Source organism: Poecilia formosa, unplaced genomic scaffold (assembly GCF_000485575.1).
Source record: "Poecilia formosa unplaced genomic scaffold, Poecilia_formosa-5.1.2 Scaffold594, whole genome shotgun sequence".
Lineage (NCBI taxonomy): Eukaryota > Metazoa > Chordata > Actinopteri > Cyprinodontiformes > Poeciliidae > Poecilia > Poecilia formosa.
The window spans coordinates 195,724-218,047 of NW_006800533.1; the positions used below are offsets into that span (position 1 = coordinate 195,724).

General features: G+C 46.4%; 3 protein-coding genes across 17 annotated transcripts in view; all 3 read left to right on the forward strand.

The window, feature by feature from the left end:
- flncb (filamin C, gamma b (actin binding protein 280)) overlaps positions 1–10,668 on the forward strand; it is a 41,441-nt gene extending 30,773 nt beyond the window's left edge. For 4 of the 14 annotated variants that reach the window (XM_007541242.2, XM_016665550.1, XM_016665551.1 and 1 more), the window contains 18 exons: positions 101–193; positions 506–605; positions 704–844; positions 1,304–1,432; positions 1,533–1,706; positions 1,845–2,006; positions 2,177–2,380; positions 2,452–2,604; positions 3,154–3,276; positions 3,396–3,653; positions 4,359–4,628; positions 6,032–6,169; positions 6,353–6,468; positions 6,543–6,675; positions 7,544–7,723; positions 7,790–8,008; positions 9,355–9,561; positions 9,632–10,668. In XM_007541242.2, coding sequence (XP_007541304.1) covers positions 101–193; positions 506–605; positions 704–844; positions 1,304–1,432; positions 1,533–1,706; positions 1,845–2,006; positions 2,177–2,380; positions 2,452–2,604; positions 3,154–3,276; positions 3,396–3,653; positions 4,359–4,628; positions 6,032–6,169; positions 6,353–6,468; positions 6,543–6,675; positions 7,544–7,723; positions 7,790–8,008; positions 9,355–9,561; positions 9,632–9,819 — 2,988 coding nt within the window. In that variant the 3' untranslated portion in view covers positions 9,820–10,668. The remainder of the gene's footprint in view (positions 1–100; positions 194–505; positions 606–703; positions 845–1,303; positions 1,433–1,532; positions 1,707–1,844; positions 2,007–2,176; positions 2,381–2,451; positions 2,605–3,153; positions 3,277–3,395; positions 3,654–4,358; positions 4,629–6,031; positions 6,170–6,352; positions 6,469–6,542; positions 6,676–7,543; positions 7,724–7,789; positions 8,009–9,354; positions 9,562–9,631) is intronic. The other 10 variants (XM_016665549.1, XM_016665552.1, XM_016665555.1 and 7 more) reach the window with 6 other exon arrangements.
- A 231-nt stretch (positions 10,669–10,899) lies between these two features.
- On the forward strand, positions 10,900–17,356 carry socs2 (suppressor of cytokine signaling 2). Of its 2 annotated transcripts, none has more exons than XM_007541246.2 (3): positions 10,900–11,858; positions 13,910–14,091; positions 14,802–17,356. In XM_007541246.2, the coding sequence occupies exons 2-3, from the start codon at positions 13,965–13,967 to the stop codon at positions 15,263–15,265; spliced, it is 591 nt and encodes a 196-aa protein (XP_007541308.1). In that variant the 5' UTR covers positions 10,900–11,858; positions 13,910–13,964; the 3' UTR covers positions 15,266–17,356. The 2 variants fall into 2 exon arrangements, with proteins under 2 accessions (XP_007541308.1, XP_016521045.1); XM_016665559.1 differs by lacking the exon at positions 10,900–11,858 and adding an exon at positions 11,884–11,906.
- Positions 17,357–18,230: 874 nt separating this feature from the next.
- Positions 18,231–20,417, forward strand: cradd (CARD and death domain containing adaptor protein). Its single transcript, XM_007541251.2, has 2 exons — positions 18,231–18,701; positions 19,869–20,417. Exons 1-2 carry the CDS (start codon positions 18,374–18,376, stop codon positions 20,198–20,200), a joined length of 660 nt encoding a protein of 219 aa, XP_007541313.1. The 5' UTR covers positions 18,231–18,373; the 3' UTR covers positions 20,201–20,417.
- Positions 20,418–22,324: the final 1,907 nt, after the last annotated feature.

A 22,324-nucleotide genomic window follows, 5' to 3' on the forward strand; every position in this document is an offset into this window, starting at 1 on the left:
ACTGAACCTGCTGAGTTCAGCCTGAGTGGAGGTTTATTTAGGTGTTTGCCTTCAGCTATCTGTTGTGTTTGCTCTAACTGCTGCATCTTGTTCTCGTCAGGCGAGTGAAACTGTGCCAATAATCGAAGAACCATGTGACAAGGTTCAGTTGCAGCAGCCCTACTCGCCCTACGCAGGCTTCTCCCCTCACTGGGTATCAACGCTGCCGTTAATCTGCTGCTGCAGACCGACTCTGTGTCACTGACACCTCATGGTCAATAACAACCCAGATTCCCTGATCCATCCTCTGCCAGCTGCTGCATGAAAACCTGCTGGGCTGAAATAACCAAAGCTTCGCTTTAAGTTCATTTAATCTCTTCATGGTTTTGGTTCTGCCTGGTCAGAACCAGCTGTGATGGCCCACTGACTCTTCCAGCCACTCATCTTCCTCCCATTTGTTTCTGGACCCGTTCCCAAAGCTCCCAGTATGCTACCAGTGACACACCTCCCCTCTGCTCCGGTTTAGGCAACAGACGATCCGGTCAGCGCTGTGGATGGGATGGAGCCGGTGCTGCGTCCCTTCAGCCTGGTTATTCCCTTCACCGTGCAAAAAGGAGAGATCTCAGGTACGACACACACACCACATCCATTCCTCACACTTCATGACTTCATGAAACGTCTCAGTCGCTGTAACGAGTTAAAACCCAGTTGGTGTTTCCTGCAGGCGAGGTCCGAATGCCGTCGGGTCGAACGGCTCGGCCAAACATCGCTGACAACAAGGACGGGACGGTGATGGTGAAATACTCGCCGACTGAGCGCGGCCTGCATGAGATGGACATCAGATACGACGGAAGCCACATCCCAGGTAACTGCTGCCAGACGTTCCGGTCCGCTGGACCTATTTCAGTTCACTGTTCCGACTCCCAGAACTGGGATGTTCCCTGCTCCAGTTGGACTGACTGAACTATGTTTCACTGTGACCTGGAACCATTGATCCTCTCTGAGATCAGCTAAATGGGTCAGAAGGGAAACCAGTTTATACCACAAACACTCCAGGTTCTGGTTCTACTCCAAGTGGGATGGGCCGTTTGGGTTCATGTCTTCCTGTTACAACAACACTTAAACACAACACTTATGCTGTAGGAGGGAGGAGCTAAGTTCAACTCTGGTGGAACCAGAGCCTCCAGTGGAACCAGAACCTCCAATAGAACCAGAGCCTCCAGTAGAACCAGAGCCTCCAGTGGAACCAGAACCTCCAGTAGAACCAGAACCTCCAGCAGAACCAGAACCTTCTGTAAAACTGCTACCCTCCTGTGTGTTTCAGGAAGTCCACTGCAGTTCTATGTTGATGCCATCAACAGCGGTCATGTGACGGCATTCGGCGCCGGCCTGAGCCACGGTGCGGTGAACCGACCGGCCACCTTCACCATCGTCACCAAAGACGCTGGAGAAGGTATCAGCAGCAGGAAGCAGGTTTTCTATGTTTCAGTCAACAGGAAGCTGAACATGAAGCAGGTGAACGTCGTCATGGTGCGTCCTCTGCCTCTCTGCAGGAGGTTTGTCCCTAGCTGTTGAAGGTCCATCCAAAGCAGAGATCAGCTGCACAGACAACAAAGACGGGACGTGCACGGTGTCCTACCTGCCCACCGCGCCCGGAGACTACAGCATCATCGTCAAGTTTGATGACAAAAACATCCCGGGAAGCCCGTTTATGGCAAAGATCACGGGTATGGAAACTCCACAAGGAAACCTCTTCTGGCACAAACAAATCAAATCAGTCTGAGTCTGGACCATGCTGAGAGAATGAACCAACTGCTGGCTGACCGGGCCGGTTCACTGTTCACTCCTTCATGCTTCCTCTTCAGGAGACGATGCCATGAGGACGTCGCAGCTCAACGTTGGCACTGCATCAGACGTTTCCTTAAAGATCACAGAGACGGACCTGAGCAGCCTGATGGCAACCATCAGAGCGCCGTCTGGCCATGAAGAGCCGTGTCTCCTGAAGAGGCTCCCCAACAGACACATCGGTACCTGTCCAGGTCTCACCTGGCATTTTCAACAGTTGGTCTTCTCACTGTGGAGCAAAGAAAGTTCCTGAAACATCTTGATCGATCTGATTTGGGAAAAAACGGGACAGAAACCTTGTGCATTTCTCAACATGTCACAGGAAGTGATGTCTGATATGTCATTCATGCAGGAATCTCCTTCACCCCGAAAGAAGTGGGTGAACATGTGGTGAGCGTGAAGAAAAGTGGGAAGCATGTAACTAACAGCCCGTTTAAGATCATGGTGGGTCAGTCAGAGATCGGCGACGCCAGCAGGGTGAAGGTTTACGGCCAGGGCCTGGTGGAGGGACACACTTTCGAGGTTGCAGAGTTCATCGTGGACACCAGGAATGCCGGTGAGGACGCATACCACCTGCTCACAGTCTGGGTCGGGGTTTCGGTTCTGACGGTCTGTTTTGTTTGGTAGGTTATGGCGGTCTGGGCCTGTCCATCGAGGGTCCCAGCAAGGTGGATATTAACTGTGAGGATGTGGACGACGGGACGTGTAAGGTGACCTACTGCCCTACAGAACCTGGGAACTACATCATCAACATCAAGTTCGCTGACCAGCATGTTCCAGGTAAAGCCAGAAGCTGCTGCTCTGCCTCCTGACATGCATGCTGGGCAGAAGAGGCGGAGCAAACACCAGGAGCAGTAGGTGCTGTTACAACCTTTAGACGCAACAGATCAGACAAAAAGCCTGGTTCTGCCCCCTACAGGCAGAACCTGAAAACACAGATTATACTTAACTTACTCAGTCCCTCCAGGGTTTCACCTTATTTTTGTGATGCTGGTTTAGAAATATTTGCAAGGAATTTTGTGTTTTTTTTTTTTTTTACTCATTAATACATTTTTTATTAAATATTTTGTATTTTGTTCCTCACTAATCGCGGATGGTAACCTGACTTCAAGTCAGGCTGAGACAGAAATACCACCACCTGCAGGTGGGAGTTAGTATCACTTAAACCCAAAGTTATTGATCATTTTTTCCAGAAAATTTGCAACATACTCACAAATATGCATTAACCCAAAAACCAACGGGGATCTGTTGGTTTCTAAACTGGCAGAACTGATTAAAGCAGCAGATTCTGACTCGGTTTAGTTTAACGTTGTTGATGTTTCCAAACAGGAAGTCCGTTCACTGTTAAAATGTTTGGCGAAGGCCGGGTGAAGGAAAGCATCACCAGGAAGCGGCAGGCCCCCTCCATCGCCACCGTGGGCAGCACCTGTGACCTCAACCTGAAAATACCAGGTAGAGTTTGTCTTCATCTTCTTCTCCACTCCTCTTCCTCTGTCTTTCCTGCCTCCTGCTTCCTCACCTTCATCTCCTTCTTGCTCCTGTCCTCCACCTTTCATGCCTGCCGCCTGCAGGAAACTGGTTTCAGATGGTTTCCGCTCAGGAGCGTTTGACCCGGACCTTCACCCGCAGCAGCCACACCTACACCCGCACCGAGCGCACCGAGATCAGCAAGACCCGAGCCGGAGAGACCAAGCGGGAGGTCCGGGTGGAGGAGAGCACGCAGGTCGGAGGAGATCCTTTCAGGGATGTGTTTGAAGATTTTCTGGGCCGAGACGGTCTGAGTGGGTTCAGCGGGATGCCAGCCGGAAGCCGCCTGCCGCTGCAGGACGGTGTGTGTCCCTGAAGCTCGTTCTGCTGCTGCTTGGCTTCTGTCTTTAACCACAAACTGCTCTCAGGTTTCCCTCCAACCGCACATTAAGTCCCATCGGTGCTGCAATACACAGTGTGAACAGATGGGGGCAGTGTTTTCTTCCTGTTTGACAGTAGAAACATGTCGTCACCTTCCTAAAACAAAGACCTGTCGGTTTCTTGCCAAAAGTGATTTCCTTGTTTTATTTGTGTCTAATTAATCCTTTAACAAAAAAGAAGAGGTGACTTTTTTTTTTTTGCATTAATAATTTTTGGTAAAAAAAATAGACTCAGGCCATTATTTTAGGAAGGTGAAGATATGAAACTGTGTATAAAGCTGTTAATATTTTTGTCCCATTAATAAAATATAAATATCTAATTCAGCCTCAACCTGGTAGAGTAAATATTAGTTCTTTTTGTTTTATTTTTACTCATTACCACCTGGACTAACTGTGTTTACTATATTTATATATTTTTTATTTCTGCATGAGAAAAATAAAGCAGTTGTGCAAAAACATAATTAGTATGTAAAATAAAAATCAAAGAGAACCGCCAGTCTAAACGCAGCTGAAGAAGAAATGAGTTATTTAGGTTTCTCTTCGCTCCACCCAGCTGATGACCTGTGATGTCTTTGTCCTCCCATCCCGCCTGTCCCCCATCTGTCCCCGTCCTGCTGTGTCCCTCAGGTGAGGCAGCGAACCAGGAGATGATGGCTCAGGTGACGAGTCCCAGTGGGAAGACGGAGGACGCAGAGATCATCAAGGGAGAGGACAGCACCTACAGCGTCCGCTTCGTCCCTCAAGAGATGGGCCCTCATGTTGTCAGTGTGAAGTACCGGGGCCAGCACGTCCCTGGGAGCCCCTTCCAATTCACGGTGGGGCCCCTGGGGGAGGGAGGGGCCCACAAGGTCCGAGCTGGAGGAACCGGACTGGACCGCGGTGTGGCAGGACTACCCGGTAGGCTTTAGCTTTCGTTGGTGTAAAATGTGGATTTTTATTAATTTACGTCATAAAACACAAAACATTTGTATCATTGACGGTTACACTTCTATACATATTTACTGGAAGAAAAACATTTCTGGGTCTCGTTTCTCTAACTTCTGTTTTTCCGCAGGAAAAAACTGATAGAAATATATAATACACAATGTACATTTTAGAACTTGCAGCATAGTTTTCTGGTTTCTTTATATCCTACAGCAGGGGTCACCAACTCCAGTCCTTCAGGGCTACCATCCTGCAACTTTTAGATTCACCTCTGCTCCAAAATGTCTGAATTCCCTCACCAGCATTCATTCCTCTCTGTAATAGGCTGGAAACTAGCAGTTTATTTGATCCAGGTGTGTTTGAGCAGAGACGCATCTAAAAGTTACAGGATGGTAGGACTGGAGGACTGGAGTTGGTGACCCCTGTCCTACAGGATGTTTAGCACTCTTAGATGTTAAGTTGACAGGAAATATTACTGGGTAATTATATGTTACTGGAAGCCATTGCCAGTGAGATGCTATTTAAACCCACAACTAGTCTTAAAAACAACAAATCAAAAAATACAATTAAAGTGAATATCAATTATTTGCACTTCTGTTTAATCCAGATTAAGTCAGCAAGGCCCCCAGGCCCTCAGGGGCAGCATGTTGAGATGTAAAAACTGCACATAATTCTTTGTTCACAAAGATAAATCATTCTCACTGCTTCCTCAACGCATCTCTGAACGGGACTACAAGTTATTAATGCGGTTCACATAAAGCTGTGCAACCAGAGCTAGCGCAGCGCGGTTTAAACTCTTACCTCAAAGAAAAATCATTCCACCAGGAGGTTGCTAGAAATATCCATACAGGTCAACCTGTGTCCGGTTTGAGCCGCGCGCAATCTGCGCTCAGGTAAACTTAAGAGATAAAGCAGTAGCAGCGCTGGGGCGCCAGCTGTGTGATTGGTCTCCTCCCCTGGCTTTAAAATATTCTCTTATCTTTTAGAAATAAATTTGCTCTGCCAGTGAAACACTGAGAGCAACAGAGACGCTTTCAATCCAGATTAAATTCTTATTAAAAGTTATTATTTTTTTGTTTGGATTATTAATTTTTCTAAAAACAAAAACAAGCAACGCTTGGCCTGGGGAGGGGGGGCTAGTAAAGCATGGCGGGCCGCCAGGCTTGTAATACACTGGAGGAAATCCTGATTAGTGTTTTTGAATTAGCATTAGCACACCTACCTTTGTAGCTAGCGGTGCCCACCTCAGCCTTCAGTGCCCTGCAGCTTCCTGGAAAGTAGCATCCAAGTTCTGCACCCGTACCATGAGAAAGTCCCGTTTCGGCTCTGGGAAGCTGCGGCTGTGCCGTGATGGAGCGCTTGTGTTTTTTCTGCAGCTGAGTTCAGCATCTGGACCAGAGAAGCTGGAGCTGGCGGTCTGTCGATTGCTGTGGAAGGACCCAGCAAAGCTGAGATCACCTTTGAAGACCGAAAGGACGGATCCTGCGGCGTCTCCTACGTGGTGCACGAGCCTGGTAAGAATGGAGCAGACCTCAGGTCAGATTTATGAACTTCAGGCTGATTCTGCAGCATGTCACAGCCTGATGGGTGTCGCCTTGGAGAGATTAGAACATGCTGGATAGTAGGAACATTTAGAGAGAGTAGATCCCTCAGGATCACCACCAGACACTAAGGATCCTTCTGTTTGGAATCTGCAGGTGATTATGAGGTTTCCATCAAGTTCAATGACGAACACATCCCGGATTCTCCGTTTATCGTCCCCGTGGCAAGCCTGTCTGATGACGCCCGCCACCTAACCATCACCAGCCTGCAGGTGAGAACATCTTCTAACCAGATGGAGGAGAAACATATTCTCTGTACCGACACATTGGTCCTCTGTTCGCCCAGGAGATGGGACTGAAGGTGGGTCAGGAGGCCTCCTTCGCCGTGCAGCTGAATGGAGCCAGAGGCCTCATAGATGCTAAGATCCACACTCCATCAGGGGCCACAGAGGAGTGCTACATCACCGAGTTGGATAGCGGTAAGAGCCAAATTGTCCAACCTGGAGAGTCATAGGAGCAGGAGGGACAATGCTGTCAGCGTGCAGCAAATTCAACATCATATGTGGTCAGTTTAGGACTGGGAGAAGGTAACGATATCAACTCCAAAAGAATATCTAATTAAAGGCAGTTTCCCCCCTCATAATCCTGTAGACCTGGTTTGATTGGAAACAAAACATCAACATTTGTTCCATTTCCAGCTACTGTGGTTCTGTAGCTGTGGTTCTGAGTCAAACCAACCTGTTCCCCTCCTGGCGCTGCACCCCACAGGGTGACGGAAATGACACAAAAGCCTCTGAAGACACTGAGAGCAACTTCCTTCTTCACTAAATGGAAACTAAAATAGAGGCACCAGATTTTAGTGGTTGGAGGATTTCTCTTTAGTTTTTGGCTAAAGACCAGGAGTCATTTCTGCTGCGGGTTCTGCTGCTAGGCTAGCATGTTAGCTTTAATTGTATTTACCAAGAATGCCCTGCATTGTAGTCCACTTCCTGCATTTGGAGCAGTTTCTGTTCCGCCTGGCATTCAACTGAACCCAGACCAAAGTTTGGAGGACCAGAGGTCAGAGGTCAATTAGAACCGGACTTTGATTAGACAGACAGACATACTGGAGTTGGATTGAAGCGGACTGAACTGGACTAGTTTTACTGCAGCCTTAATGAGACGGTTGTTTTTCTTCTAGATTATTTTAGAAGTGACTTTTAACCAGAACAGCCTGGAGAACCACAGGGTTTACGTCTGACCTTCTCACATTTCACAACGTCTTCCTGAGCTGAACATGTATTTGTGGCCCTGAGACGGCTCCAGAACAACAGAACTGTTCTGTTAAGGTTCTGTTTCTGTGTTCAGCAGATCAGCACGCCATCAAGTTCATCCCCAAGGAGAACGGTGTTCACTCCATAGACGTTCGCTTCAATGGCAGCCACGTTCCCGGCAGTCCCTTCAAGATCCGAGTGGGAGAACCGGGACAGGTTGGGGATCCAGGCCTTGTGTCTGCCTTTGGTCCAGGACTGGAAGGAGGAACCACAGGTACACACCGTATGATTATACTCATGTCTGTAAACAGCAGCAGACTTTCAAACTGTGTTTGTCCAGGTGTAGCATCAGAGTTCATGGTAAACACCTGCAATGCTGGTGCTGGAGCGCTCTCTGTGACCATCGATGGACCATCGAAGGTGAAGATGGACTGTCAGGAGGGACCCGAGGGCTACAAGGTGTCCTACACCCCCATGGCTCCAGGGAGCTACTTGATCTCCATCAAGTATGGGGGACCCCAGCACATTGTGGGGAGCCCGTTCAAAGCCAAAGTGTCAGGTGGGTCAGCAGTCCTCTCAGGTCAGTTTGTGGTGATCTGAAGGTTTCTGGATTTTCCCTTCAGGAAAAACCCAGTTAGAGCGTGACTCCCTGATGTTCCCTGATGTTCCCTGAACAAAGCTGCCTTTGTGCTCCTGTTCTCTGGAAGCCCGATGTTTCCCTGCTAAAGATAGCACACCGTTCCTCGAAGCAGCTTCACTTCAAACTTAAAAAAAAAAACAAGATCTGATTTATACATTATTACTACAGTATTCGCACCAGGAAACGGCATCTGAAGAAGCTGAAAGAAACAACCAGTGTGTCACCAAATTTTAAGATTCATCCCGACCAGAAATATCCAGAGGCTCCAGCTGGACATCAACTATCCAACTGAGAACATTGGATGTTCTGGAGATCAACTTCTGGGCTTTACTGAGCTGAAATAATCACGACTCCAGATCAGGAAACCAGCAGACTGGCTCCAGCACTGAATTAGAGCTTTTCTGGTTCCAGAATATCAATGGTTCCAAACCTTTGGCTAAAACGCAAATTCACCTGCCAATAACTAGACCACCAAAATAAAATCTGGGTCTCCTGAACCTCTTTATAAACTCCAGCCTTTGAATCAATTCTTGTCTTTTCTTTATCATAAATTATTTTTCTTGTTTCTTGAACATTTCATCTGCAAACAAAGGATGAGCCGTTTTAAAGCAGACGTTCATAATGACGTGGAAGCAGTGATACATCAGCATTGAAGGATTCAGTCGCTCACCAAGATCCAGTTTTTATTTTGATAGTCCACTTCTGCTTATCGGCAAGTGAGTTTGAAGATCAGCTAAACATTTAGCTGGGACGAGTCTCAGAGACTCTCAGAGTGTTAGGGTTTCAGTTTGTAAATTAAATATTTAGCTACATTAGAATCAACTAAATATTCAGTTCTCTAGAACCAGATCTAGAACAACTCTTGATGCTTAAACGCACCAGATGTTCTTTGCTCAGAAGCTTCCTGCTGTGCTGCAACAGATGAACTGGGATCAGATGAGCCGGGTTGTCAGATTAGTGTCAGATCAGTCGGTCCGCTAGCCGACCTTTGACATCATCGGCCTCGTCAGAGGAAGATAGATCAGGACTTTGGGAACCATTGGCTCCAGAACCTCTTCCACCTGGAAAGACGGTTGTACCACAGATAGAAATGTTCTGTAACATGCCTGACTGCCCTGGCTCCTTATGGATCTCCTGATGGGTCCCATCATAACGAGGTTTCCTTCTAGTCTGGAAGTTTTTCCAACCATCAGATCTGATTCAGTTCCTCTGCAGTAGGAGATCTCCCTTCTCCCTTAGAGTAAAATGTTCTCCTTTTCCTGCAGGACCTCGCCTGTCCGGAGGTCACAACCTCCACGAAACGTCGTCTGTTCTCGTAGAAACTGTCACCAAGACGTCAGCGATGGGTGTGGCCTTCGCTTCCTTCCCCAAGTTCTCTTCCGACGCCAGTAAAGTCGTCTCCCGCGGCGCCGGCCTCTCCAAAGCCTTCATCGGTCAGAAGAACACGTTCACAGTGGATTGCAGCAAAGCAGGTGAGAACTGAGGCAAAGCAGACGGTTTCCTGACGCTGCTGGACGTCTCTGATGGTGTTCTGTTCTGCAGGTACCAACATGCTGATGGTTGGGGTTCACGGTCCGAAGACGCCCTGCGAGGAGGTCTACGTCAAGCACATGGGCAACAGGATGTACAACGTGACGTACACGGTGAAGGAGCAGGGCAGCTACATCCTCATCGTCAAGTGGGGGGATGAGAACATCCCAGGAAGTCCTTTCCATGTCATCGTCCCTTAGAGACTCTGCTACATCTCATCCTCCACCAGGCACTGAAAATTTTCCACTTCCTGGATTTTCTCATGTTTGTCCTCCTGTAGCAAATGTTAACCTTTTATATCAGCTTACCATATGCAATGTGACGCAATGTGGTGCCTTGTATCCTGACTGTTGTGCCTCTGGAGAACTCTGGAGAACTCAACTCAGCTGACGATCAGCAGCTGAAGCTGCTGATCAGACGATCCAGGATGTGAAACGTCTCGTCTTTGCTGACTGCAGCAGGGCTCTTCATTATAAGGTTCATCTCTGCCAGGCCGGTGCCCGGCAGAGATGAACCTTTTGTGTCTGATGACCATGCAGCCAACCAAAGCTCAGACCTGCTTCTCCAGGAAACATCCTTCAGGAACCCACCTGGTTCCTCCAAACGAAGCTGAGAGTTTACTCTTGTTTGATTTTATACTCTGCAGAAGTCAGGATTCAGCCTGGAAGAAGGTCCAGCTCTGTCCAAGTTGCTCCAGTTTAAAACGTAACGTCCATGCTGCAGTTTGATCTGGAAGGTCTTGGCTCTAAGGTTGGAACTGGAAAAGGAACTGGCTCTGCAGCTTTCAACAGCAGACGCTTGTTTCTTCTGGATCTGTCTGGAGACTTCCAGATGTTTGGGTTCTTCTGATGCATCAAACTGTGCTGTGACTTTTTATTTATTCTCTCTTTGAAATGGTCTTACTGGTGAAAGGAGCCGGGTCTGACCCGTCACCCGGTTCCCTTTGAGTTTTAACACAGTACTGGAGTGACATTTTGTAGTTTTGTATGAGTGAAACCTACGTCATGGTGACATTGTGCAGGCATAATAAACTTCCTTTGCAACCTCCATGTCAGTGCTGCTCCGCTCTTTCTGCTCCTTGCTGTTTCTCCTTCAGGAATCACCAAACTTCTCCCTACATTGACAGGAGAACCTACAGCTGGCAAAATGCCATTTTTCCTACTAGCGCAAGGCTAGCTTGTCTGATTTGGTAGCATTTACCCAGAATGCCCTGCTTTTGACTACCTCCTTTTGGAGTGGTCTCCGGTCATTCACATTCAAATCGAACCAGAGTTGTTCTTGTGTAATCAAACTCCAGCTGAGATCAACTCCAGTCATGTCGTAGTTGGTTCCGACCAGCATGGGGCAGCAGAGACACGGCGAACTGTCTGCAGACTTTTTAAGGACCTACCGACCCAGATGATTCAAAAAGAATCGTTCAGTTTCTGCTTGGAGAGAATCAGAGACTTGCTGAACGATTCAATTGGAAGATCTAGATCTTTTCCTGCTTCACTTCATTCATTGATAAAAAGAAAAACGGAAGAATGAGAAGGACAACGGGAATTCTTCCTGGAATCACTTCACTGGTATTTGGACGAGGTCAATAATGTTGGGGACATTAGAAATGTCCTCGCAGCCTTAAGGGACCCAGCAGATAACCATATCCGTTCAGGTCCCCACAGACAGAAAAACAGGTGAATGTGTATTTGTTTAAGTGTATGTGTGTGTGTGTGTGTGTGTGTGTGTGATTTTCCTGTTTTTGTGAGGCCCGGTTCGGTTCCGGTTCTTTAACTGAAGACATCTGTTCATCTTGAGGACAGTGTCCATCAGGGGGCCCTGCGGACCGGGCCGGGCTAGAACCCCGGTCCGGTCCTCACAGAGACGGAAGGCCCGAACTAAACGGTCCACCTTAAATGTGCGCGTGTGGGCGTCACGTGACCGTGTTCCTGGAAAGTTCCTGGAAACCTGCGGTGTTGTTGTTTATGGAGCTCCGGACTGCCGCGCCGCTCCACTCGGAACCAGGACCACGGACTCTGGGTTCGGCTGCTGGGAGCTGCGTGACGGACTACCGGTTCTGATCCACCTACAGCCCCTCGTGGGTCGGCTGCAGCCGCCATTAGTGGTTCTACAGTCGTAGCAGGTTCGGAAGCGTCCGGACCCAGTCTACAGGTGTGGACCCGGTTCCGCTGGCATGACGGCGGGTTGGTGGCGGAGGACCCGGAGCTGTTAGCGGGCGGCTTGATCGGAACCTCCCCGGCAGGTGGGTCCAATTTGGGCACCAGGTGGTAACAGGAGGGCGGTTCTCCAGGTGAGCAGAACCACTCAGGTAGAACAAGACCGTCCTGCAGAACTCCGTTTAAATTGCTTCTCATTTAAATGTAACTCGACGGTCCGAGGCTTCTGGGCGGAACCAGCACAGACAGCAGATGTTCCTGTTCGGGTTCGGCCCATTCTTAGATTAAGCTGTTTAAAACCGAACCAGAATAAAACCGAACCGCTGCCAGGAGGAACGTTACTCTGATGTTTCCCTTCCTGCAGTTTTAAAGCTGCTGCAGTTCTGGGCAACTTTAAGGAAGATTTAGTTCCTTTATTCATATATTTCTGTTATTTTTTCTCCTCTGCTTTTTAATCTGAGTTTTAATCTGCAGGCAGGAGAATCACCTCCTGGTTTCCAGTGGGAACCAGCTTCTCTTTCCAGTTTGTTTTCCCAGTCAGAACAAAGAGAAGAAAAACTCCAAGCAGCTTCTGGTTTCCCACAGGAAACAAAGGGAATGAGTCTCACCTTACAGCTGCAGGTTAACACTTACTGGTTACCAGGTTAACACTAACTGCACTTAGGAGGTGATTCAGCTGTTGGATTCAAGTGTGTTAAACCAGGGAGACATTAAGAGCTGCAGGACACCTGACCTCGAGGACCAGGAATGCCCAGGCCTGGGTTAGAATCTGCTGATCTGATTTCCTCTCAAAGTTCATATGAGCAAAACTGGAGACTCTTTGAATCTGCTCTCTGACCAAATTCAAGTGTTCATCTGCAGCTTCTTGTGGATAAAAAACCCAAACATGAAAAGTCTGAATGCAAAGCTAAAAGAACGAGGCTTCCTGTTGGTGTTTGTTGGAAAAACTCCTCTGGAACACAAGGAATCCATTGGAATCCCAGAGTCGGGATCCTGAGTCAGGATCTCTGCTGCAGGAAGTGTTGCCACCTCACTCAAATGTTTTCCTCAGCAGGTGAGCTGCGTCAGGCTGCAGGAATGTTGGATAACAAACCAGATAAAGAGACTTTCTAGAAACGGAGCAAACAGATCCGTCCTGCAGATTCCTGGGATCCGAATTATTAGATCCTGCTTAGATCCAATGTCTAATAATGCTCATAAGGGATATTATTCCTCTGTTCTGTTCCATATCTATCTTCCCGCAGATTCACCAAACTAACTGTATTGTGATCTGGTCCAGGACTGGATCAGAACCAGAACCAGGATCTGAACATTTTGGATCATTTGGTTCTGGAGGGAGGCTCCAGAACCACAGCTTTTCCAGATGTTTCTTGGTTCCTCCAAGTGAATCCAGATTTTTCCCAGCTGATCCAGGAGCAGTTTTCCAAAAAGATTGGATTCCACGACTGGAAGTGGAACTTCAGGGAATCTGGAGTTTGTTGTTGTGCAGGATTCCCAGCAGCTAATCTGGAAATTAGCAAACATTAATCTGTTTAAATATAAATATTATATAGTTATTAATTATTAATGCAGCAGATGATGCAGAACCTGCAGACCAGCAACTAATAACTAACCCAACTGATCCAGGCTGACATTGTGAGAACACTGACCAGCCAGAACTGATGGTACCAAACTGAACCAGTGGTACTGATGGTCACCTTGACAGGAAATGGAAAAAGCAGGAATTAAACCCACAACCTTCTGATTTGAAGATGACTGTTGCCTTACTGAGCTACGGAGGGATTAAAGGGCCAAAATTAAATAAATGCATAATTTATTCATTAATTAAATGGCAGGAAATTAATATTTAATTAAATGTGGGCGGGGCTATGGCTGACCTGTCGAACTCCTCTAGTTCGGCAGAGGAGTTCTGTGATGGTGGCTAGTGGAAAGTTTTGGAAGCTGATCTCCTGTTAGCCACTCAGATGAAACATTAAAAACAGAATTAACCAGGAAAATGTCTAAATGTGATAAATGGATCAAAGTTCTGGTTCTGTTCAGATGTCCCAGCTGCAGACCAGAGAAATGACATTTTTAATCTGAGTGTTCCCAGAGTGCTGATGGCACCAAAACCGCCTGTTTCTGTCTTCTTCTGCAGCCGCTCACTTCCCACCAACCTTTCCAGGTTTTTTGGCGGTTTTCTGATTTGTCCGATGACCTGCCAGTCCTCTGAATCCCAGGAAGCCATTGAGGACGCCAGAGGAGCCGACGACGGCGCCCGGACCGAGGAGTCTGACGAGAGCCGCGTCGCCTCGGCCATGAAGGAGCTGAGGAAGACAGGTGGGAGGAAGAACTTCCTGCTCTGGTTGGGAATGTTTCCAACACAGAATAAACTCCAGATGTTCCGCATGTGGTTTAGCATTAGCATCTGCTAATTTTTTTATGTTTTTGCAGTTTAGTGTTAGTTTTAGCTAAATTTTTCATATGTTTAGTGGTTTAGAATTAGCTTCTGCTAAATATTAGTATGCTTACCATTAGCACTTGCTAATTTTTTAGTGCATAGTGGTTTAGTGGTCACTCCTCCTGTTTATATTTAGTTTCTTAGTGTTAGCTTCTGCTAATTTTTCATGTGTTTAGCGATTTAGCAGTGCATTGCTAAGCTTCTTGTTTAGCAAATTGGTAATTAGCGTACTTAACTTGTTGTTTAGCTGTAGCTATTAACTACAACTGATTTTAGTGCAAACATATTGTACATTAAAACTGTGGCGGCCATTTTGAAAAATATCCACCAGAGAAGAAGAAAATATAAAAAATGATTTTTATAGTATGAAGTACACTGGCTGTAACTAGACTCATCATCTTGTTGGTGATTTCAGTGTAAATGTTGCTGGTTCTGGCCCTGTTTGGGTCCAGAAAGGTTCTGTGGTGGTGCTGCTGACCCAGACTGAGTGTTGGTACCGGTCCGGGCGGTTCTGAAGCTGCTGATCGTCCGTGTTGTGGTTTTAATGAATTGGAGGTGCTAAATGTTCTGCTGGTTCTGATTGGGCCAGGTTGGTACTGGGGCGGCCTGACAGCCAACGAGGCCAAAGAGATTCTTCAGAACTCGTCGGAGGGCAGCTTCCTGCTGCGGGACAGCTCCCAGAGGGACTTCCTGTTTACCATCTCCGCCATGACGTCCGCCGGCCCCACCAACCTGCGCATCGAGTTCCGGCACGGGAAGTTCAAACTGGACTCAGTGGTTCTGGTGAAGCCCAAGCTGAAGCAGTTCGACAGCGTGGTCCACCTGGTGGAGCACTACGTCCAGCTGTCCCGGTCCGGCGGACGCGCCGCGCCTGCGCCACCGGGCCCCAACGGCACCATCCAGCTGCTCCTCACCAGGCCCGTGTACGCCGCCGTCCCGTCTCTGCAGCACCTGTGTCGGATCAGCATCAACCGGTCGGCCCGGCAGGTCCAGGACCTGCCCATCCCCAACCGGCTGAAGGACTACCTGACGGACTACGCCTACAACGTCTAGAGGTCGTCCAGAGGTCATCCCATCTGAGTCCAATGGCGTCCGGACCGGCCGTGTGTCTCTGCACGAAGCCGGGAATTGGTCCGGCTTCTTCTCCCATCTCCATGGTAACGGGAAGCAGAATTCCTCTGATTGTTCTGGAAATTCCTGAACAAGTTTCCAGATTCCTGACGTCAGGAAGACGGACGGATGGATCGGTTGTTTCAACTGAAACCCAAAGAGAAACGGGTCGGAGACGGGTCAGAGCAGCAGAACCGCCTGCTCAGGTTGTTGAGAATATTTATTGCTGTTCCTCGGATGTTCTGGAGAAACGTTCCTGATCGGTACCAGGCCCGGTTCTGGTGGAGCCCAGTAGTATCGTCTCTGGCTCCTACAGAACCACGGCTCAGCAAACCGGGTCTCAGCAGAACCAAACAGTTGCTTTCGTTCTGCTCACAACTTGATTTCTTGTAAAAATGTTTCTGGAAGCTGATTGGCTGCAGCTCTGATCACATGATTAAAGGCACCGTGTCAATTCCTGTTTTCCAGAATTTCTTCAGTACAGCTCAGGATCACACCAGAACCAGATTGAAAAATATTTTCAGACTTTGATGTTATTTTTGATGTGTTACCATGGTAACCAGTTCATCTAATTTTTAATTTCCTTGTTTTTTTCCCCATCAAATTTCCATTTATAGACATTAAAATTAGTGAGAATATTTTTTATATTTCCTTCAGCTTTTCTGATTGAAACTCAGGGGATTTCTGAAACAGAGACGGTTCTGTTCGATCCGGTTCAGTCCGGTTCTGATAAAAACTGAATCAGAACATTAAAGTGAGGGAAGCAGGAAGTGTGTGGGTATTTTTCCTGAAGCCGGTGCTGCCAGATCCCTGGAAGCAGGTCTGTGGGAGGCAGAACTTGGTGAACTCCGTCCAGGACCAAGCGGCCCGATAAACAGCAGGAATGGAGCACTCTTATTGGCTGTCGGCCGGCCGTGACTCTGTTTGGCTCTCATTGACGTAAACAATCGTGTCGATGGTGACGAGCATCGGAGAGGTTGCTTTGACCCCTTCAGGCTTCGGTAGACTTTGAACCTGTAGTACTGCGGAGCTGTGAGCCAATCAGATTACAGGAAAACATCAGCCATTGAGCTGTTGTCTGTTCCTACTTGACCTCTGACCTGCTGGTGGATTTGGCTTCCTCTTTTCTAAAGAAACAGTTTAATTTGAGTTTCATCTGAAAATGGAGCTTCAGCTCCTTCTGAAGGCAGCAGAGAAAAATGTTTGGAAAAGAGTTGGAAAGCAAAACCTGAATCCGCTAAATTATTGAGCTTCCAGAAAGTTATTAGAAATCAGTGATAAATTAAAACAGTTTGATAAACGTGGAGCATCATAAAGGGTTTGAAATCTAAACAGTTCAGGTTTTTTCCATCAGAAGTTTTCAACTAAAGCAGGAAGATGAAGTTGGAGTGACTTCCTGTCGCTCGCTATCTGTTTTTTTTTTATTTTTATTGGTTTGTGAATTTTTAAAGTGTGCAGATTTAAAAATTATAATTGATTGACTGAATGGAGGTGAGTTGTTTCAGAGTTCCTGATAAAATGATCTGTGTTTTTAAAAATTCAATGATTTGCTTAAGTCATGCCTTGAGAAAAGAAGGGGCCAGAATCCAGCCCTGAGGAACACCACAGATGTTCCTGCCGAGAATTAAACCATAAAACATCCTGGAGCTTATTTGAGATCCAAGCCGGTCCAGAGCAGCTCCGGGCTCAAGGTTCAGTTTGGTCGGGATCAGGATGGTTGTCATGGTGACACAGCTAAATGGACTCTGTTCAGGAATATTTCTTAAATATTATCTTTGTCCCACGATTGAATGGTTAAACAAATGAAAATTTTAAAAGCCCAGCAGCCTGGGATAGATTAGGATGATTTGAAATCTTTGATAAATGTCCAACAGTCATTCAGACAAATGTTCATTTATTCAGTAAAAAAAACTGAAAGTGGTTATTTACGATAAAGTTTAGTTAAACCAAAGAGCAGAGGGATATTTTGATCTTGAATATCAGTTTTTCCTGTTAAGTTTGTTTTCTAATAAAGAGCATGCTGGTCTTTCCTGATTGGCCCTCCTGTCTTGTTTAAGCTTGTCCCAGTTCCTGGATCAAATTGGATAAAAGCGAGTCTCCACCTCTGGAAACAAGGTGAAATTTTCAGAATTTTACAGTTAAATGTAAATGTCTGCTTAAGATTTTTTTCCCTTCAGACAAGTATAAAATAAACTTTTTAATTAAAGTTAATTAAAAATATATTTCAGATCCTACGGGGGAAATGGAAATGTTCATCGGTCATGAAGAATGAGGTGTTGTTGGGTTCTGAAGTGTTTTATTCACATCTTCACCCATCTGGAGCTGCAGCGCCGCCTGCTGGAAGCTAAACTTTTACATGCTTGATTATTTTATCAGTTTCCTTTCACCTGTTTAATAAACTGTTATTAGCTATAAATAGGAATACTAGGAATAGGAATAATAATAATAATTTTATATAATAATAATAATAATAATAATAATAGGAATACTGTTTTAATCTTAAAAATGTGACGCAGTCATGAACACAATTTTTTTACATTATTAAATGTATGTAATCCTTTATGCTTTTGTATGCCCTAGGTGAACTTTTAGCACATTTGAATAGTTTAAGTAGTTTTGATCGGCCACATTTTTTACCTCCAAAATTTCTTCATTTCTAAATTGAACTTTATTTCTTTATTTACTAAAATGATCCCTCCGCAGAAAGTAGTCCGTCTGGAACTCCCTTATTTTACTTCATATGTAAATTGTTTCTGTATTGAATGTAAGCCGATTTAGTCAATTCATACTATTCTACATTAAGTTATAATCGAACAATAAATTACAAACTTTTTTTTTATTACATTGGTATTTATTTGATGAACAGCCATTTTCTATGAGAGCTGGAAAAACTTTGGTTCCGCTTTCGTGTTTCCAATCGAGCATAATATACCGGACGGAGCTGTAGAAGTTAGCAGCGGGTACCGTCGAGACTAGTTTATGGAGACTGGTTTTGGTTCTGAATGAACCAGTCAGTTGGTTCGGGTTAGTGACCCGGTTCAACAGGTTCGGATGGAGCCGGAGCACAGGGCTGTGCTCCGGAAGTTCCGGGTGCAGCTTTCCGACCAGTTGCTGATCAGCGACACCATCGTTCCGTTCCTGTACCAGGAGGGAGTTCTGACGGAGGCCCAGGTGGAGCAGGTGGAGGGTCAGCTGACCAACCGGCAAAAGAACCTGAAGCTGCTGGACCTCCTGCCGAACCGCGGCCCGCGGGCCTTCTGTGCCTTCCTGGAGGCTCTGCGGGACTTCGGCTGGATCCGGGACCGGCTGCTGCTGGAGCTGCAGAACTCAGCCGGAACCGGGCCGCCAGGGCCGAACTTAGCCGAAAACGGGCTTTCAGGTGGGAGTTAATGTGATGAACCAACGAGAAGCTGTTTTTGTTGTTGTTTCTAACTTAAAATGCTCCAGGTTCTGTACCTGCCCCGATTCTGCCCTGAGCCCGGCTTCATTGACTTTATGAAACTGAGAATAATATCAGGATAAACATTTTTAAATAATCTAAAATCAAAACAAATGACATGATTTTTATCAGTTTATGGTTCTGATAAGACGGAAGATGAAGTCGATCTTTTATAAATGTAGGTTCAATGGAGAACTGGGGGGGGCTCGTCGCCCAGGGCTGCATTGGTGAAGGAGCCACCCCTGGTTTCCAGCAGCCAATCAGAACCTCTGCTGCCTTTGCAGCTGCAGCGGCGCTTTGGCTCTAACATGATCAAACATTTTGTTGGAAAATGTTTCCTTAGTTGGGGAAAAAAAATAACGAGATTGGAACCGCCCCTCACGGTTCTGCTGGGCCCGGTTCCGGTCCATTTCCATGTCTCTTTAAAAAAACCAACAGGAGCCAGAACCAAAGCTCAGAATGTTTTTATAAACTGGTTCTGAAGACAAAACCTCCCTGCCAGCATAACTAGGTGGGCCCCATGTGGGAAAAAGGAGGGGTCCCATATGGGTTTGTCCGCGGGTTCCACGATGGCCCCACATGGGTTTGCCCATGTAGGGCCGCAGCCCACATGGGCCCTACATGGGCCCTATATGGTGGTGGCCCACATGGGTTTGTCCATTTAGGGCCCATGTAGGGCTCATGTGGGCTGTGGCCCATGTGGGCTGTGGCCCAAATGGGCAAACCCATGTGGGGCCATCGTGGAACCCGCGGACAAACCCATATGGGACCCATATGTCAGCCCTCCTTTCCCCTACATGGGTCCCACCTAGGCATGCTGGCTTAATTTGTTCAGAAAAGGTTTAAACTTAATTAATTTACATTTTTTAACATGATAACTTAATACATTTCCTTTAATAACCTTAATTTGATTTGTAACAAATTAACTATTTTATAAGTTGAATCGCCAGTTTTATTTTTCTGAAACTTTTTAAAATTAAATTTAACATGAGAACTTGATTTATTGCTTTTATTTTTCTAACTGATGTGTTTATGACGTAAAGCTCTTTGACTTCCGTGTTGCTGAAAAGTTCTGTAATAAACTGGACCGGGCTCCATGTTTCCCAGGCGGCGCTGCGGTTACGGCCCGTTACCATGGCGACGGCTCCCGGATTCCGGACTCGGTTCTGCAGAGGGTTCCTTCGGACCGGGAGCTGTCCCGGTTGGCGCAGAGACTCGGTGCCGAGTGGGAGCCGGTTCTGTTGGACCTGGGCTTGTCCGCCGAAGCAGTGTACCGGTGCCGGTCCGACCACAGCCTGAACACCGGGGCGGCGGTTCTGAACGGCCTAGTTCTGTGGAGGCGGGCTGGCGGGAGGCGGGCCACGGTGGGACGGCTGCTGCGCAGCTTGGAGGCCGCGGACCTCCACCCGTCTGTCCTGGAGGAGGCCGTGCTGGCATGAGACTGGACCGGGTTCTGCTGGCCCAGACCAGGCCGGTCCATAACTAAGAGATGAACACTTTGCCCATAAACTGACTGAATAATGAAACCAAAGTCAGAACTTTTTGATTCTGGAACCAGGAAAAGAACCGGTTCCGTTTTATCTGGAATCCAAAAGCAGACAAAAAAGAAGACACTTAAAGTTTAATATCAATAAAAAATAGTTTTTATCCTCAAAATTAGATTTATTATTTCAGTCATTAATGAACCATATCCGGAACCGGAGGAGAGTTCTGTATCCAGAGACGGAACGAGCTGCACCAGAACCACCGCCGGTTCTGGAACCTGCAGGGAAAAACTATCAGGATGTTTTTCTTCCTCCTCGTGTTTTCTCTCATTTTTCCCAGTTGTTCCTGGAACCCAGATTGGATTCTGGAAAACCCATTGGACTCCTTCAGGAACCGGAGCTCTGTGACTAAAAACAGAGCAGCACGTGGACCGGAAGAGCCTCCGCTTTCTGCGGGACTTGAGGTGGACTGGCGGTTCGGCCAAACCTTCTGGTTCTGATCGGGCGAAAACAGCTGAAAAGTTAATTTAAATCTGAATTTTCTGCAGAAAATAAACATTTACTATGAAAACAAAATATCAGTTTGTGTGAATCAGAAAAATGTTTTTTAATTTGACATTTCAGAAAAACGGACATTATTTTCAGAATTTGGAGATAATTTTTAGAAAATAAAACAAAAAACAGTTTTTAAATGTAAAAAGTTCAATGATTTAAAAAAATCTACGACAAAATGTTTTTGAAAGATTTTGAGTTTGAAGAAAATCTTTAGGATATAAGGATTTCAGAGAAACAGAGTCAGCAGGACATCCTGCTGGGCCCGCTGCCCTCGGTCTCAGCAGGTTCGGTTTGGTTGACGATGCGCAGTTAATGGTGCGCAGAGCCACTAATTCTGTTTCTACAGCGGCAGAAACAGAATAAAAGATACAACTGATACAAATGTATCATTTTACTTTATTTGATAACTGAAACAGTTCGGAACCAAACAGAGTAACTTTAATAAAACATTTTTAAATTTACTGGATCAGAAGGAACAACGTGGCTTGAATCTGCCAGAACAATCCCAGCAGGTTCCGGACTGGTTCTGGACTGGGAGCAGTGTGGTGTTCTCACCAGTAGGGAGCAGTGCAGACATGCAGAGATGGCTTTAACCTGTTGTTTCATGAATCTTTTAAAACATGTAACAGGAAAGATTAAAACATTAAAAGTGGACCGGGTCTCGTCAGAACCAGAACCGCATCTCTTTACCGCCTCACGTCCTTCTTGGACCGGCAGGCTCTGAAGAAGGTAGCTGCGGTCAGCTGGATCCGGATCATTCACGTCAAGCAGCGGTCCTTTTATCATTTCTCATTTCTCATGTGTTTGTGATTCTGATGTCTGAGTGGAACTCCTCCGCCCCCTGCTGGTGAGCCCACGCCCTGCAGCGGCTCATTTATTGAGGCGAGTCAAATCTTCAGGCGTTTTCAGCTTCACTCCGCCGCTTCTTGTCCAGGTGGGTCAGACACTGTCCCTAAAAACACGGGCAGGTTGTTGGGCTCCGGAAGCTTTTGATTGGTTGGCGCTGCTCCTTTGTGTGACGTCATGGGACAGAATGATGGACCTCCAGCCGTCGGGTCAGGTTCTGAGGTCCTGGATAAGAACTGAGAATGATCCAACACAAACACCTGAAACATTTCTGACCAATGGAGACATGCTTCAGGTTTTACAGCCTGAGCAACAGGTAGAAGTTTAACTTTATAAAGTTACCTAGTCTGAAATAAATAACTGAATGTTTAGTTTAACAAAAAGAATTAATTCTAAAGTATTTATATTCCAAACTAAATATTTAGCCTGCTAACCAAATATTTAAGCTAACAGACTAGCATGCTACCTAAATATTTAGGTTCATAGCTAAATAATTACTTGGCAGACTAAATATTTAATTTATAGTTAAATATTTAGTTTGTAAAGTTTAGTTCCCAAACTAAAAATGTCTATTTATTTTCCAAAATAAATAGTTTGCTGACCAAACATTTATCTAACAAGCTAAATATTTAGTGAGCAAGTTAGCGTGCTAACTAAATACATAAGTTGGTAGATAAA

Bases quoted from the DNA above. Each gene is read 5' to 3' on its own strand.
- cradd (XM_007541251.2), top strand. From the start codon at position 18,374: ATGGAGCCGGAGCACAGGGCTGTGCTCCGGAAGTTCCGGGTGCAGCTT. The intron at 18,702-19,868 runs GTGGGAGTTAAT...CATGTTTCCCAG, and splicing joins AGCCGAAAACGGGCTTTCAG to GCGGCGCTGCGGTTACGGCC.
- socs2 (XM_007541246.2), top strand. From the start codon at position 13,965: ATGACCTGCCAGTCCTCTGAATCCCAGGAAGCCATTGAGGACGCCAGA. The intron at 14,092-14,801 runs GTGGGAGGAAGA...TGATTGGGCCAG, and splicing joins GAAGGAGCTGAGGAAGACAG to GTTGGTACTGGGGCGGCCTG.